The following is an 18,103-nucleotide window of genomic DNA, read 5'->3' as shown; positions in this document are numbered from 1 at the left end:
GTAGAGATTTAAGCGCTTAGCTAATTTCAAAAGTTTGTTAGTTGTTGGAACTTGAGGTTTTTAAGAAAAGTTAGTTAAGCGTGACCTAAAATAAAACTGCTGCATAAAGATAAGAAAAAAGGCCTAATAATTTCAGTATGCATGATAGGTTTCCTATTTTGACAGGAAAGAATTAATTGATCGATGCTGCAGAGAAATACAAGTTGAATGTATTAAATTGGTGGTTTATATCGAGATATATTCGTGCATGATAATTACACATGCTAGTAAAATGTTGTTTTATGTTATAACCGAATCGCTGAAACAGCTGATTTTCAAAACAAAACGTTGTATCAGTCACAATCAAGTGTGATTGATTGTATTGTGTGAAAACATCTGACTAATGTTTCAACCAATATAAATCAATTTGTTCATGTTTTAAAACTCACTTAGTTAGTTTGCTAATAAAAAAACGAATAAGTACCTACACATCGAGCTAACTTAAGGCTACGATACCAAGCCTTTTCGGGTGAATTTGTAAAACAAAGTAATAAAATGCCAAGCTCTATTAAGTTTGAATAGCCTGATCCAGGCTTTTTGTCGCATTTCGAGTTTAGTACAAAAAGTGGGTCTTATTGGTTTGTTTCGTGACAGAAATCTGCAATTTGTGTCAGTCGCCGTTGTTGATGCAAACAGACTGCCCATTTAACAACACACACTTATATATGTGTTTATATATACTAGCACGCAGCTTTATCAATTCTATGGACGAGGTACGTCATGCGTAATTACCTAATACCGTATCGACTTGAAAACAAAACTGCCATTCTGCATTAGTGTGCGTTTTCACTCATTATATAATATTTTTTTATTTAAATTATCATTAGAAGCTTTATGTATTAATAAGGTTTACTGTTTATAACACATTTAAGTACTAAAAGGACTGTTCATATGTAGTCAACTTTTACCTTCTTAAAAAGTTGCATTTTTAATTATAGAATTGCTAAAACCTTTCGTACTTACTGGTACTATATAGGAGCTAGTTCTCATTTTGACTAGATAAAAAGGCAGAAATTGTAGTTTAAAAAAGTCATTTCTTTAGACCATGGTCAGCTGGTAACAAAAAATGGACACGTTATACAAAACTTTTAATAACCAGTTCGTATCTAAAATATTAAAATGATCGGAAAACCGTCTTTATATAGAACTTTCGTTTTAAAAAGTGCAAGGAGGCGCACATGTATTTTGATTAAAATATTTTTATCTAAATGGGAAAACAGGAACACTATTTAGCAAAATATATAGTTATGGGTCTATCTAGTAGTCTAACGACTATAGTTTGAGCTTTGTGGCTACTTTGAACCCATCTGTAATATATAACATTTGTACATACCGATACCGGTATTATCAATTCTGCACCTTAGTAGACTCTGTTACCTAAAAACTATTACATGTGTTTTGATTAAACTTCAGATTCACTCCAATATATGTGATGCATAATGTGTATATTAATTTATGAATTTTCCGCATTTTGTTAAATTTCTTCTCTAATTTTGGCTATGGTATTTTGCCATACAATTATTATTGTACAATCGGACAGAATTTCGCACAGCGAACAATGTTTCATACTTATCAATGTTGTTTAAATTCACTGTCAAGCAAAAGCAACGCAGCGTAATTAAACGTGACATTTCCCTTGAGTGCGCGGTCATCTGGTTATGTTTGAGCTTGTTATCTGAAATTGAATTTCTTGGGTAGCTTAAATCTGGTAGATTTTATCGCACTCACTTTGATCTTTACTGCGCTCCTCTCGATCTGAAAATGTCACTTACATTTCAAACAGATCACTCAGTTAGGAAATGCTAATCCCGAAAATTGAGGCGGGAGGGAGGACAGGTTTATAATCAAATGCAGTATCGAGTTAATTATATTTACCTTAATATATCAGTTTTCCAAACAAACGTACCAAAGACCACTTTGTTATAAACAAAAAACAAGTATTTGCAGTTAGTTCAGTTTTTGTTACGTTTAGGGAATAAAAAGTAGTCGTAATAATTATAAATTGTTGTATAAATAATATCCGGGCCGCAGTTTTTTTTAGATTTACTTTTTTATATAGTACTTACCAACTCCTAAATTCAATGAACACAACGGTACACCTTGTGTTGATCAGTGAAATTATCTGGAATGTATTACTATACACTTTTGTTTGCTTGACGTGCATTCCAAGAGCCGAATGTGTAAATAACCCAAACCATCAGCAAGCAGCGTCAAAGAACAGACGTTTTCCCGTCGACAGTTTGCTTGAACTTGAGATGTTGCCTACACCTCAAACAAATAAGTATAATATTTCAAGTAACACGAGAAACGTTCCAGGTGAGGGCGGACAGTGCTGTTTAAATAAGAATAAATGTCTATGCCAAAATCTGTACTGTCTAAAATTCAACCTTGGTTAAAGGCTACAAAAATGTCGGATTAAAATCATTTGTTAGCCTAGCCCTATATCATGACCTCGTATCTGTATACTTATCATTGTATCGGTGCCGATCTAAAATCTAATTATTATGGGTATTTTAGCTGTTTTTTACTTTGCCTTTAAAAAATGTTAAATAAATTTGTTTTTGACCATTTTTTCGAAATAATATTTTGCACCGACTGAGGCGCTTTGTATTACATTTTTTTATAATTTTGATAGACGTTCCATCTCCAAAGAAAGTGTACATTATACAGTTTCCACGAAACCGAACTGTTATAATAAAATGGACGATGCCATCCGAACACTCAGGAATAGACTTATTTCACGTCGTTTTGTGCGCTGCAGATCCATATGCATTTCAAAGGTCAGTTTGTTTCTATTACGTTGTAGGAGCTGGGAAGCGAAAACGCTTCGAGTCGAAGTACATTAAATATAATGACGCAAAAAAGGTGTCACAAAATCTAGCCTGTTTTCCTATCGTATAATCGTTGCTCCCTGGTATCCTCTAAAAATGCAAGTATTAAGCCTACTAGAAAAAAAACAGTTTAAGTTAAACCCATTGTATGAATATTTAAAACCTTTGTTTTTTTCAATATATATTTCACAAGAGGGAAACCTTTTTCGACTTATCTTTCTATCAACAAACGATTTTGTGTGTGATCGGCGCGTTTTTTAACGTCGTGTATCTGCAAGCCTCTTTAAAACGTAAGTTTTGTCAACCTAACGGAGTCCTAGATAGATAAATGCAATTTTGTTGAGCTCTTCAAGATCATTATTCATATGGCTCATGCCTATTATTTATATAGTTAGGATAATCGATCAGAGTCAAAGTCAAACTTTCCGGACCACAGTGGGTTTATTTTTATTATGGAGTATTTTATTTAGCGTAACCTTATAAATAATTAGTATTTTTTCTCGAAAGTATGTCCTTCAGAAACCAAATCGTTGAGCCTCCGCTACCACAACAAACGTTTAAACACTTAATTTGGACAATATTATTATTTGTCACACCATTGTTTTTCATTGTTTTAACTGTTATATCCATTCTGTAATTATTCTAATTTAAATGGACGTCCTGCGGGCAAAAACGGCGCAATTTGTTCAGCCCGCGGAAGATTATTATAGTGATTCCAAAATACGGTTATATAACGGAATACTTTGTCATGTAAGTTCAAGCTAAATGTTGATGAAAATTTTAACTAGACGATCATTTTCTAGATCCATTATAAATTTTTTTAAATATTTGTTAATGTTTCCTTTTTTAAATAATATGCAAGTCACGCCAGTTCGAAACAAAATGTTATGACCGGTCCGTGATCCTTAATCCCTATAGTAATCCGGACCGATCGCAAGTCGTTTCAGTTATCCGGCCTTTTAGGATAAAAGTTTGGTGTCCCTTGATTTAGGCAAACTGGCCCTACTTTATTATAATTTTGTCCAAGACAAAATTAGCCCTTATATTTTTTTTTTTATAAGTTAGTTTGCTTTTTATTTTCGCTTTATAAATTTGTAATAAAATATACCGGCTTCACGATGTAAGTCTGGGCAGTCTGGATTGAAATCGCCTACCTGCACCATTTCATCTGTTTAACATATTAAACATATATGGAAATCAAATTCGACTAGAATTTGAACAGTAAAATTTGTAACACGTCAGAGGTAGAACAAATCTTCGCAAACCGTCATTTCGCAAATTCCCATAGATTCTTAAACTATGGAGCGAACTATATAGGAGGAACTATTGTGAACCCTATAGTTTGAATAAAATACTGTACTCACCTTCTTCGGTTAACAAATGCCCATTTAATTGTGTTGTATTTTATTTCCTAACTTGTGCTTACGGCGAGTCGGTTTAAATCTTCCCTTTTTGAATTTGCGCTGAAAATAGGTGACGTCTAACCTTGGGCGCTTGTCTTATTACGCTTCTAAAATTTGGTGTTTGTTCATCATTTTGCTGCTTATACAAATGATGTAGGTTACTTAACTACTTGATACGCAGTCTTTTTTCGCTTACCATGAGATACTTTTATTTATAAAACAATATTTCTTTAAACAAATACAACATATTTTAACTAAATTTCACTTTTACTGTTGCATTAGCTAATTCGAATAAAATTAAAATGTTGCTTGATGATGAAGTTAGTTTTATTAAGTTCGACGGGGGAAATAGTAAAATATGAAATCTTTACAAAAAAGAAATATTTTGTAACATTAAAAGCAAGTAAACAGCAATACTAGATCCATTCTGCATCATAAAGAGTAATTAGACCTTATTCAACTCATTGACTAATATTGGTATTCTACATAGTTCACCCCAGTAAAGAGTTATAAACAATGACCTGGATAGCTGAAAAGAGCTTTATGGCTCAGTGGAGATGTAAAGACACCAGCACGGGCAACATTTTTTCACCAATTCGCACGAAACCATTTTAACGATTCGAAGTTCGAACAGTATGCCTTTTGCATCGTATGTTGCACCCCGCTAAATGGATAATTTGTTTTTAATAATACCAAGATAAATATGTACTGCATGCTTTTCTGGTGGCAACTGTTCCCCCGTGGTTTAACATATGCAATTAAGGGGTCGATAGCATCCCCAAAGAACGTTGTTACAAAATAATTGGATATACATGCTGTGATATAACATTGGCATTTAATAGTTGGTATGCCCACTATACCCACAATACAAAAGTTCCCGGTTTCCCGCTGATCACTAAAACAGTTTTGTTTTCTCTGTGTTACTTGGATTTGTGAGTAAAACGTGTGGATAATGGAGCCATCAAAAAGTGTCGTCCTTACAAAGCACTATAAAGGCTAAAAGGCCTATAGCAGTGCTTCTCAACCTTTTTTCGCGACGACCAAAATGTTAAACGTAAGTATGACAGCTAAGCCTCGGCGACCCAATTGATTTTTTTCTTGTAAGCGAAATAGAAACTAGCCTCTTGTAAGCGAACAAAAAATAGGCATTAACATAAAGAATTTTGAATTTTAATATTTAATTATAAGCCATTATTTGTATTGCTTCCTTAAATTTTCTTAATTGAGAAATATTTTTCAGAACCAATCTCAATAAACATATAAACTACTGTGGTCGGCGACCCAACCAAATCAAACAGCAAACCAATTTTGGGTCGCGACCCATAGGTTGAGAAGCACTGGCCTATAGAATAAACGCAAAACTTGTGCGAACTATATTCATGTTTTTTTGAAAAGGATATTCGATTTGCCAGCATCTGCAAATATGATACCTTTGCAAAATCTCCACCCGGGGGTGCGATACACAATTTCCATCGAAAGTCGTCGTGGTCGATATAAAAGCAATATCATGTCAAGATGGTTTGTACCAGGTCAGTGCAATTTAGAAAAAACAAAACACTCACCCCCTTAACAGATTTACGCCTCAATACAAATTGAAATTTCTATTTTAAATATATAAGAAAAAATACGAAGGCACGGCATATTTGCTTTCTTTAACTTTACGATAAATGCTTTTTTTCAAAAAATTATTGCTCTGAAGTCACAAATAATTTTTGTTGGTTGTTTTCAACGCCATTTTTCAAATACTTTGTCAGTCAGATAGTTGTAGCTTTGCTAATTTGATTAGCATTAATTTGTCAAATATAACAAAAAAACGTTGAGCTATGTGTAGGCCAGTGGTTAGCAAACCTTTTTGCCGACCCAAAATACTCTTTCCGGAACTATTGAAGTGGTTTGGGTGTATGCAAGTATTTAGAATGACGTCACAAATTGACGTCATAATACACCTGTTGTTCTCGAGCAAACTCTCGCTCAAATATGCAGCTAAAATCCAATTTATAATCGCGCGTAGGGCAAACAAATTGTGTTAATTTGTTTTAAATTGCCAAAAGGCACATCAAATGAATTCGAATATTACTCGAAATAACAGCATGTATATAACAGTCTAGTTTAGAATAAATTGGACTATAGAGTTATGAATCACATATAACGCGATGCCAAAGAATACACATTGCCTTTTGGCTAAATAGATTAAAGTTTTGCAAAAAAGCTCAAAAAAATCTTACTTGGATAAAAGTTTAATTTAGGGGCGACATGGCCTGTATAGGTTCTGTGATGCAACAATGGGCCAAGATAAAACTTATTAGCCACGCCAATTTTTAAAATACATTACAAATATTGCAAGACTATTACGCGGCTCATAACTACATGATAAAACCAAACTATATTTAAAAATTCCTCGCGGCCCACTAAAAATCACTAAACGACCACTTTTTGTCCGCGTCAAACAGTTTGTCGACCACTGCTGTAGGCGATACTGAGAAGTAAAAAAATAATGTCGCAAAAAAGGGTGTTTATAAATTAACAAAATAAAATGTTTGTTTTGCGAAGCACGCATTCGTATTTAGTGGCACCTTATTGTAGGCAACACCAGAAGCATTTTGGTTAAGATAGTAAAATAATGCAAAACAGGAGAAATAATTTCACCAAATTTAATTTATTAGTATTTTAATATGTTAGCAAAGCGTTAATTGTGTAGCACAAACACCTGGCAAACCCGACGGCGAAATGATTTCGCGTGGCGTGAAAGATTTTACAGAAGATCCCCAATGTAGGCCTAATGCCTATTCCCTTTTTCCAATAACATAAAAAATACTGATATGAATATCAGTATATTTTAGTCAAAAATAAAATAAGTAGTTAAATAATGGTGACTGTACTATGTCCATGGAAATAAGTGAGCGTTGTGTGTCAATTATATACATGAAAAGAAGTGGGCGTTGGAACAAAATGTGTGTTGACGTTTTGGGTCAGCGCTTTTATTGATGGGAGTATTCAGGTTCGTTTCCCTTTTTTGTGCTTTTGGCTTGCTCCAAGAATACTGCCACTCTGTCATAGCCACCAATTGATTGTTTTTTTCTTGGCCGACATAGTTGCAACACCTTGTAGCGGTTCATGTTATGCATGATGTACGAGCTTATTTGGCTTTGAATTCAATGCATCAATTGAAGTGGTTTGTTAAGTACGAGACGGCTTTGCTCAGCGAATCCGAGCCACATATCTTGGCGTCTAGTTAGCCTTGCCATTGTCACACACTGAGCCACCGATTCAGCCGCGTCCAGACAGATACTTACGATAAGCACGGCTTGGCGTTGGGACAATTCTTATTAGTGTGACTTGTAAACTTAATTTATAGTTAAGTATATTTTTTCGTTACGTTCATGATTTAGTGGATTTCAAACGGTAATGTGAGTTATTAATCTAAGTTTACTATTACTAGCAAGCTATATGTAATGCACAGATGTTAATCAGCTTGGATTTAGGCAAAAAAGTAAGCACAATGTAATTATACCTTGAGGTAAAACAATAGTTGTCCTACAGCAGTAATTTTTGTTATTTAATGTTAAGTAAAGTATATCATAATTTGGATTTCGTATAACAAAAGTTATCAAGCTGTGTCGAAACTGACTATTGTGGTATTAGTCTTATGGCAGCGTTGTGGTTGGCGACAGCGAAATGTACAAACAATAATAAATTTTATTTGACAATTTTGTTGTTGAAACGTTTATAGTTTTTAAATATTTCATAATAAAAAATTTTAGGACTAATTAGCCACGCCAATTTTTAAAATACGACTAATTAGTTATTTTTGCAATTAAAAATGGAACTGATGGCATTTAAGAAGGCGGCTAAGCGAAAATTGGTAGCCTATAATTAAGAAAGCGGTAAAGCGCTTGGACGATGCGCAAAAATAATACGTTTGTATGATTTATAATTTCAGTATAAACGGAGTCCATTCATGATGACAGTAAAAATATGCTTTAAACATTTTTTTCTAGTTTATGGTGGTTTGGATAGGGCCGTTCGACTCCTGACGTTATGATATTGCTTCAAAGACGCGAGGAAGTGAGTGGCGCGTAGCCCGAATAAATGCATTCAGATATAAACGCTGATGAATTTCCATTACTAATAGTTCCAGGTTCGGTACAGCTCATATGCTTAAACTATTTAATCAAAAAGTAATTATGCCAGATGTACGACAATCTTTTTTTACATTTCTGTAGTAAAAATAGCTTAAAAAACAAAGAAAATGGCATCGGACCCAGTTTGCAAAAGAGGTGGCCGGCCGGTTAGCTTGTTTCTTTGCAAACAGAATAAATTCTTGTTTTATTTGCGTGACTTAGTAAGTTAAACTTATGCATATTTAAACAATTCATACTTATCGCAGTTGTTGCCTTAAATAAACACTATACACACTGGTGTTGCAACACGAACAGTTGAACACGCAGTAATTATGTGGTCGGCTATACCTGTATTATGGAATGCGTTTCCAGCTTTGTGTTGTACGTTATTGTGGAATGTTGCTAATTGCGTAGCAACTGCACCTTCCAAATATCAAGCGGCTTGGACACCTAGAATCGACACGTTTCTAGGAAGTTTAACTCCTGTTGTTTTAGAACCAGGTAAAAAAATATACATATATATTATTTATGCGATTATGAAAATTTAAAAGCAGATATTTTATGATAATTTCGGGCCTAGATTTACTTGTTATCAACAAATTATTTCTTGTTTTTGTGTTTATATAATATAAAAACACATTTTTTAAAATTAAGTTATATAGAGGTTGAAACATAGCATATATTTAATTTCAATTCTACTTTTTTATGTTTATAACTTTTACGAACTTACTATCATTCCCTAGTAAACAAAACGATTTCTGCCGAGTTTGCGATCTGCCAAGCTTGAAATAATTAGAAAATCTACACTTATCGCTTTCGCGATTACAAACTCAAAATAGATCAGTCCGCGCTCACATTAACTTAGCAATTCTTCATTACATTACCATTCTACAAACTTCAAAGTACGTGGTATGACTGGTATGTACATTCTTGATTGTTGTTCTCATCTGCTGCGTTTCACAGATCCCAGAGGGCAAGAGGTATACCAAACTCGATCCCAATATTTTAAGAGCTTTGCTGCCTTTCGATACCCCATTTTGTGATCTTGCGCATAATACTTACAGTAAAGCTTACAAGTATGTTTATACTAATGTGATGTTGATCAGTCAATTTTATGGTTTCGTAGGTAAATGACGAGATCGTGTCTTTTGGTTAGAAGACTTAGCTCAGAGCCCTGAAAAACGTAATAGACTGCTTGTTCATCACACATAATAAAACTGTAAATCTCGTGAACGAAACTTTAATTTGTTTATAAGAAACTAACATCATGGCCTCGATCGCAAAGTTGCTTTGCTATTGAATGGCCATGCACGAAAAATATATTATTAATAAAACTTTTCAAAGTAGCCCCTATAGCAGGGGTGCTTAAGCCTTTTTTACCGCGGACGCCTAAAATTTGTCTTGCTTCGCGCGGACTTAGGTAGGCAAGAAATTAAAAAAAAAGACGTCATAAATTAATATGCTGATGACAAGATAAAGTCTAAATACAGTGCTAAAACGTTTCATTTTCAATTGAACTCTTTTTCTTGAAAAATGTAATACTTCCGAAATATGCACCAATATTTCAATTTGGCCTTCATGGACACCCTAAAATGAGTTCACGGACCCCAAAGGGGTCCATGCACCCCATTTTAATAACCCCTGCCCTATAGGCATTGGTGCATTTAAAGCTTAATGAAAGATCAAATTGTTATTGGGCGGGCGGCTGCAACGTATTCTTTGCTTTTGACAACAGGGTTTGGGGTCAGGATGGAGTACGATTTAAATGACTGTGACATGCTAAACAAGGGTTTCCAACCTATACGACCCACGAAACGAATTCATTTAGATTAGATTATTCTGAAAGATATCAGCCAGTAAGCACATAAATTAATTCAAGCGTTAAAATATTTTGTTACATATTGTTACATTATATTCCTGTAAACTATTGTTTTCTTGGCAATCGACTTTGATGTGCCTATACTGCTCGAAATTTATGTTTCACTTTATCCTGAAACAACTCGTTTCTTTAAAGTTTAATTCGAATAGTTTTTTAGCAAAGTTGTTACCACTTGTTGGAACGTATTTGTGAACAAGTCCCGCGGCTCAAAAGGCTTGCTGGCCTGAAAATTTGCGTTTATTTAGTGTGCTTTTCTTACAGAGTCGATCCTGCCTAATCCACAAAAACTGGACAATGCAACGCAATATACTGCGGGTGAGTAATATCCTATTTCCTACTTCAATTTTTAAAAGGGCATTCCCAACCACGGCCTGTGAAACACATTACCCCTTATGGTTCCAGTAAAGTTCTACCGAAAGCAGTGTTTCCCAACATTTTTCAGTTCACGGCCCAGTTTTAATGCAATTTTATTGTGCGCCCCACAATTAGATATGAATTTCGTTGTACTTTTTGGGTGGTGTGCTTCTAGGTGCATTTTAAGCTTCGATGGATTCAATGACGCGTTCGGCAACATCTTTGCACACATTGTGCTTTTTGCTAAAAGTCATTTCCTGCCTTAATAAAACCATATTTGATGCAATCGGAGTCATATTTTCTCATTACGACTTTCCTAGATTTCCCTTCTTTTCCATTTACTTCGTTCCTTTTTCTTTTCAAAAGATCATCAATTTTGAGACTATAAAAAGAACCAAACAAAATTAGAGAGTTCAAATAAATTACACTAACCCTTGTTCAACAATAATTTATAATGCAACTAATTGGAAATAAGATTAACAGTTACATAAAACCAAACTTGCATCTTTACTACTGGCGTACATACTGAAATGGTCATTGGTAATCTAATTGTTACGTATATTTATTACATTGTTGTATCATTGTTACGTTATCATAATGCAATAATTTCCCGATCTAATAGAGAACTGTAACATTTAAAAATGTTTCGCGACCCACCTGAAATAGCTTCGCGACCCACCAATTGGTAGCGACCGACTAGTTTGTAAGCACTTATACCTAAAGCTTACCTAAAATCAGCAAACTTGTTACACGCTTAGCATTTTTACAAAATTCTGGATTCCAAACAAACCGTTTTCAAAAATAATCGACAGCCCTGCTATGTTTAACGATTGTAAATATTTATTTGTTTTGTCATACCAACGCAAAGCCATTTTAGTCTATTAATTTAGTTCTATTTTCGCTTTACCTTAATTGGTATAGCTTTCTGTAAAATCACGTTTTTGATCGCACCCGGAAACGTGAAAAGGCTGCGAGGCCTTTACGTTCGTTACAAAGTTCACCAACGATTTTTCGGCAATTTGTGGTCAAACGACTTGACAAACCAGGCGCGGTTATATTGTTTTGATCTCAAACAAACGTCACAAAAAAAAATGTTACCATATAAGTCTTGTTGTTAAGAGCTGGAAAAGGTTCACTATTTTTAGCATTTCTTGCGTACGACCGTTATACTAGACGTAATATTCTTCCCGCGATTGTTTGTATTCCAGGTTACTTTCTTTTCTTTTAATCGTAAACTATATCTTATTTTTATGGGAAACTTGCCGTGCATCATAATCGACAGTTTAAACGTCTGGCTGCCATTGCTATTTTTAGAAATGATAAGCAGTCCTATTGACGTCGTGTACATTGTTGACAACTCTCTTCGGGTTTCCCGTATCGACTTTGAACGAGCGAAGTGTCTCCTCAGGAGTCTTACGGAGAAATTGGACGTCAGACTTAGCAAGGTTGACTTCCTACATTATGAACGAAATCTGTTTCTTAAATATAAATAACAAAGTTAATGATGTACCCGGGTTCCGGCCATGTCTTGGCTTTTGCGGTGTGATAACTTTCTATGTTTGGTTGTAGGCCTAACACCTTTTTGTGTTGTTTCACTGTAAAGCGAAATTTGGATTTAGGCCTAGATTGACAATACCGGACATATTCTGACTGTTTCATTGAATGACACATTCATGGGCACCCGCAGCGATTGCTATAGGAGATAGATTTTTTCCTTTTATTAAATTCAAACAAAGTTCTTCAAGAAGCCATAAAACACCATACCACCATTTAATTTCGTCCTGCTATAATTCTAGGCATTTCTAAAATTGCTGAATTTTAAACCTTACAAAATTAAATATAATCCTTTAACAAGGAAACAAACTGACAGCACGTAAACTCAGAGTCGGGAAAGTCTAACAAATAGCCGCGCTGTTTCACCTTGGAAAACGTTCTGCGGTTGTCATGAACAATTATTTTTACCATCCTTCAAGGTTCGGATTGCTTTGATGAAGACCGGTTCTCAACAAATGATTGACTTTAACCTAAATCGTTACCACAGTAAACAAGAGGTTGTGCAAGGTATGTCATCCAACTATAATATACTTTGGGGTTGACTATATGAATAAACCTCTAATTTAATAAACTTGGGTTTCACCGGTGTTTGCTCAGAGTTTACAACGGACAATATGCGAAAAACAAAATCAATCAGGTCTTAATATATATATAGCTACGTTATTCATACAGGAAACCTAATAGCACAGAGCTGAAATAAATTGTAAAGCCAAAAAGGTCGAGTAGATGAGAAGCAGAAGCGCTTCTCAGTCACATCAACTGAAAATGATACAAGCTCGTATCGAAACGTCTTAATCAAGATGCTGTCGATCTACTCGACCTTTTTGACTTTGCAATTTATTATCAATTTACAGAGCTGAAACGTTTTAAAATTGTGGAGTATTTTACCTATAGTCCCAAATGTTCGACAATCAAGAACATTATTTTGGAATAATGCCAAACCAAAACACAGTAATTTATAGGGTGTTGTTATTTTGCTAAACTTGTGCAAAAGTTCTGGTAAAAAAACAAAACATTTCTGTTAAAAAAAAAAAACTAACAGCATTGAAAGGTATATTTATAACCTTGTTCGAATTGAAAACGAAATTGTTTAAGGCGATACGCTTAGTTGCCGGCGATCAAAAATCACGAGCCGAAATATTGGGGGGTGCGGGGGTATTCCCCCGGAAAAATTTTTGCGGCCACGCCCTCTAGATTGGCTTAAAATGGTACCACAAGTTTTAACAAATGTCAAGCATGTAATTTTACGACCCCTTAGCAAAGGGCAGGGACATTTTTTGTCTTGTATAAAAATTATTTTGACCCATCTTTAAACGTTATAATTATATCGGGTTTCCTTGTTTGGCCATAGCAATGTTTGTCGAAAAGCGGGTAGGGCAATCGGAATTAAAAGTCAAACATGGGGCGCCTCTTTATCTAAAAATACAGTCATACGAAAGGAACAGAAAGCGCACTGAGTGTATTGTGTTGTTAAGAAATTGTACATTTAATAGACCGAAAGTTATCGCAGACTCATGACCGAATCTGTCGATTAATGGTGCAAGCAAGGCAGGTGAGAAAAAAACAACTAACCTGCAGTGAAGTTCGAACTTCGGCCATGTACATTTCTGTGCTAAACTTTGTCTCGTGTGTAAAAAATACCTGCACCATACTTTAAATTTCACTATTTATACTTTAAAAAGTGGGATCTGATCGTAAGTTGTACTAATATGCAAATGTATACCTTGTAGAAACAATACAAAGTTTTTTATTTAAGGCATTCTGTCTCTCTTTTGGAGTCCCCCACTATCTCTTTGCTTATTGACCAACCCCTGATTTCAGTATTACATAAGGCATGGGCCAAGCAAAATGACATGGACAAAAAAATGCAGAAAAATACACTTTATCATGATAAAATATTCACGAGAAAAAAAATTTAGCACAATTTAAACAAACACTGATTATAAACAATTTACACAATTAAAATTTGTCATCGATATACAAAACCCCCTCCCTAGTGGGAAATCCCCCAATTCCGATTGAAAACCTTTGGAATATATTATAGACGAACAGAAAAAAATCAGTTATGTACAGTAATAACTATACTCGACTGTTGAAATATATTGTTAAATAATAACGGAAATTCCTGGCCTATAAAACATTATGTTGCGTATAGTTTATTAGTAAAGAAAATTCTAAAAAAATAAAATTATGTTATTAAATAGAACCTCCAGGGATCTGTGCTTTATTTTTTTTATCTTTGGCTCTATATTACCTAATGCTAACGCCTGGGTTAGAATGATTTGCGAAATCGTTTTTATTTGTTTCCAGTTTTTATATTCATACATTTCTGAACTTCAATGTTTCATTATATGCATGCCTATGTTGTTTTGGCAGCGATCGAATATACGATGCAGGAAGGCAGCAACTCGATGGTTGGTCAATCTCTCCACATTGCAGCAAGACGCGTTCTCGGAGAAGAATCTGTCGTAAGGAACAATATCCCACGCGTAGTTCTGGTCATCACTAGTAGGTCACACGACAAGGTGAATGCAATTGCAGCACAACTCAGGGACCTTCCAAATACAGTGCTGTTTTCAGTTGGGTTGCACGATGCCAAACAGGTATAGGGTTCAATGTTTGAAGTTACAAATGTCTTTGAGTTACGAAATTACAAAACATTTTAGGCACAATTGTACTCCATTGCTGGTAGTGCATCGGGTGTTTTTTTTCCTAATCATGTAGACGAAATATGCCCACACTGGAAGAATATTCATCAAGCAATTTACCAAAAATTGTCAGGTATGTGAAAAAAGAACTAAATTTGTATGCTTGCAATTCATATATGCCGATAAATATAGTTGGCTTGGGTTATCTGTCGGACGGCGGGATGTGTAGCAAGATACGAGGTGGTATAAAATGCGCAAAAATGACGTGCGTCTTAAGATAGCGGCCCGAATTGAAAATAGAAAAGAGAAATCATATTATCCCAGACAGAAATCAAGCATATTTACTTTGGGAAGGTACAGAATATTACAAAATATGGCTTCAAATATCGCGTTTATTGCAGCGGTTTTACCATTAAGCATTTGTTTTATTGCGAGTTTGCTTGAGTATAACGCAAGAGGAACAACTGATGTAATCACACGGATGATATAGCCTTAAGGTTTTATTGTTAGTGATTCCCGCCCGATAGATGTCGTCGGTTTTCGTTACGTAAAATATGTGTAACCTGCTTCGTCAAGTGTTGCGTGTAATATCCGAGTATTTAGTCGATCCAGACAACAGTGCTCTTTGGTTTTATATAAATTTTGCATTGTACACTGTTACAACAAAACAGTAAGCCTAAAAGTTTTAACTTCGCAAGTCTTAACTTTTTAGGCCTAAAAACAGCTTCGACCCCTGTTATGAACAATAGCTACGTTCACGCAGATAATTGCGATAAATTTGTTTTTAATGTGTTTTACACTGTAACGTTACGAAGTTTTTCGTATATTATGTAAAATTTTATTTCAATTTTAGTTACGAAGACAAAGGATTGAATTTAATTCACGCAAATAACTATGATAATTTAAACCACGCTAGTCACTCAAATGCTGCACGGGCCAAATTTGTGAATGTTACTCCTAGTGTGGGGAAGCATTTTAGATAAACCATTAAAACCAAGACATTATAGGCAGAAAACAGTAAAGAGACAGCCAAACTCATTTGATGTTTTGCAATTTAGGATTAATGTGCGAATTGCTAAAAACCCATCACGGATTATGAAATGTCTATTAACCGAACTTGGAGCGCCACGTAGTGCAACCTTTAGGTATAATTAAAAATGTTTAAAAAATCACTTAAAACATTCCGCATAGTCTAATTATTTTTCCCTCTGAGGAAGATGTTACGCTAACTTTTTGGTTACATGGTAATTGTACCAATTATTTGTTATAGTTGCCACTTATAATACAGACTTTAGCACAGTGCTTTTCAACCGGGTGTATCGCACACCCCAGGGTGTACCATAATTTTTATAGGGTGTACCACTGATGGGGTGTACAGGGGTGTACCAGATAACACATGACAATAGGCGGATGACTAGCTATCTCATAGCACAGGGGTCGGCAACCTACGGCCCGCCAATGTTATTTCATTGGGCTGATACTTTTTGACCATTTTAACCTCGTTAGTGCTAAAAAATTAATCTTTTTACGTCCGGTTTGTTTACCTTTTGAGGCTGTCTTTTGAAATAGATCAGCGCTTCTATACCGTTCGTCGTTGAATGTTGCCAAGTGCGTCGCAGACAAACGGAAAACGTATTCAAAATATACAAATATCATGGACATATAGTTTTTTAACATTTTTTATTTTCGGCAATATAATAATTAAAACTGGCAAGAAATTAAAAGAAATGCCGGTATGCCAAAAAAAAAGATCGCGGCCCGCAGAGACCTTTCTGAGTTTGGTTTTGGCCCGCGACTCTAAAAAAGGTTGCCGACCCCTGTGGTAGCAGTTGCGTAATTGCGTTGCGTTGCCGTATCTCACTCACAATTGTGAGGTAATATTCCTATTATATTATATTATCGTGCGGCCAGTGTGACCTGTAGTAATCTGTTGTTTTGACGTGACTTTGTGGCTATTCGATATAAACGAGATTAACTATGTTTAAGAAAGCATCTGCATTTTTTGCTGTATACGTTTAAGGTTTGCCAGCACAAAATAGTAACTTATGGATATCTTAATTAAAAGTTTGTGACACACTAGTTAGAGCAAAATATGGTTGCAGTGAGTCCCTCAAGCAATTTTACAAGCCTGCAACTGAACGTTTTGTGGTGCGGTTCAAAAACCAAACCACACCGCGGGCAGATATTTTGGTTCCGCGGGCCGCATTTTGAAGAGTAGCTTGGGCTACTTAGCCAGGGTATTTATTGAACTACGATCATATTTGGTTCAAAAGGCACAGCTTAAACAGTTTAAAAACTATATTAATTTTCGGTATCGCTTCCTAACATTCCTAAATACCGAAATCTCAGAGAAAAAGCGATTTACATCCTTGTTCGCATGCCAACGACGGCTTGTTGAAATTAAAAACCAAAAAAGAAATTCTATCAAGGATTTATACGCTTATGAGAGAAGCACTCGAAACAAGGCTATACTGCCTCGGTTCGCACAAAATGACTGATGAATTTTGTATATGAATAAAGAAAGGCTACGTATTTCCTATACTTACATACTGGGGTGTATGAGTTGTGAGTAAGCGTAAAAAGGGTGTTCCACTCCGAAAAAGGTTGACAAGCACTGCTTTAGTAAATGTATACGGACAATCGGATATGTTACTATAATATGCATTAGTAATGAAGAGTCCGCACAGCTTGATGAATTTTTACAGTATGTTTACCCTCGCAAATTTCAAATAGATTTCGACAATTATCCCCTTACTGCAGCGCTATTTTAATTACATCGCCAGAACTACGCCAGTTATCTTGTTAGAATTAAACTGTTATATACTAGGCCAGGGATGGCGAACCTTTTCATCGCGCGGGTCACAAACACGACGTTAATCCTTACAAAATGCTCAAGTGGTTCATATATTTAATTATTTGCTAATTTTATGCAAAACTTTGCTGCAGGGTCGTTTTAGGTGTTATTGTTTGGGTTGGTAATTCAAGGTTTTGGGATGATTTCCTAACTCAGATTCCCACAATTTTTAAGAAGCTAAATATAGTTAACAAATGCTGCAGCATTTTTTATAGGCTTACAGGAGTTCAGTAGAAAACTTTTCAGCATGGTTTATTGGTTTAACCAGGGTTTTTAGAACTTTTAGTCCGCAAACTCTTAAATTCCCTTAAAGGATCGCCACCCTTTACGTTTTGCATTTGTTAAATTGCAGCTAATGTAGGCTTACTCACCACCCCTAAAGCACTTTTGCACGACCCACAGATTTGCCAGCCCTAATTT

The 18,103-nt window shown here is 35.2% G+C and overlaps 1 protein-coding gene across 2 annotated transcripts in view; it reads left to right on the top strand.

Annotated features, from left to right (window-relative positions):
* Positions 1–2,106: 2,106 nt before the first annotated feature.
* Positions 2,107–18,103, top strand: part of LOC146148529 (uncharacterized) — a 54,089-nt gene continuing 38,092 nt past the window's right edge. The window contains exons 1-8 of one of the 2 annotated variants that reach the window (XM_083388432.1): positions 2,107–2,355; positions 2,675–2,819; positions 5,669–5,802; positions 10,535–10,588; positions 11,942–12,072; positions 12,601–12,688; positions 14,558–14,784; positions 14,848–14,962. In XM_083388432.1, coding sequence (XP_083244558.1) covers positions 2,121–2,355; positions 2,675–2,819; positions 5,669–5,802; positions 10,535–10,588; positions 11,942–12,072; positions 12,601–12,688; positions 14,558–14,784; positions 14,848–14,962 — 1,129 coding nt within the window. In that variant the 5' untranslated portion in view covers positions 2,107–2,120. Of the gene's footprint in view, positions 2,356–2,674; positions 2,820–5,668; positions 5,803–8,723; positions 8,896–10,534; positions 10,589–11,941; positions 12,073–12,600; positions 12,689–14,557; positions 14,785–14,847; positions 14,963–18,103 lie in introns of those variants that run through there. The other variant, XM_083388433.1, reaches the window with a different exon arrangement.

The sequence above is a fragment of the Ascidiella aspersa genome, chromosome 4 (genome assembly GCF_963924565.1).
Source record: "Ascidiella aspersa chromosome 4, kaAscAspe10.2, whole genome shotgun sequence".
NCBI classification, from domain to species: Eukaryota; Metazoa; Chordata; class Ascidiacea; order Phlebobranchia; family Ascidiidae; genus Ascidiella; species Ascidiella aspersa.
This window is presented reverse-complemented; position numbering and strand designations above follow the sequence as displayed.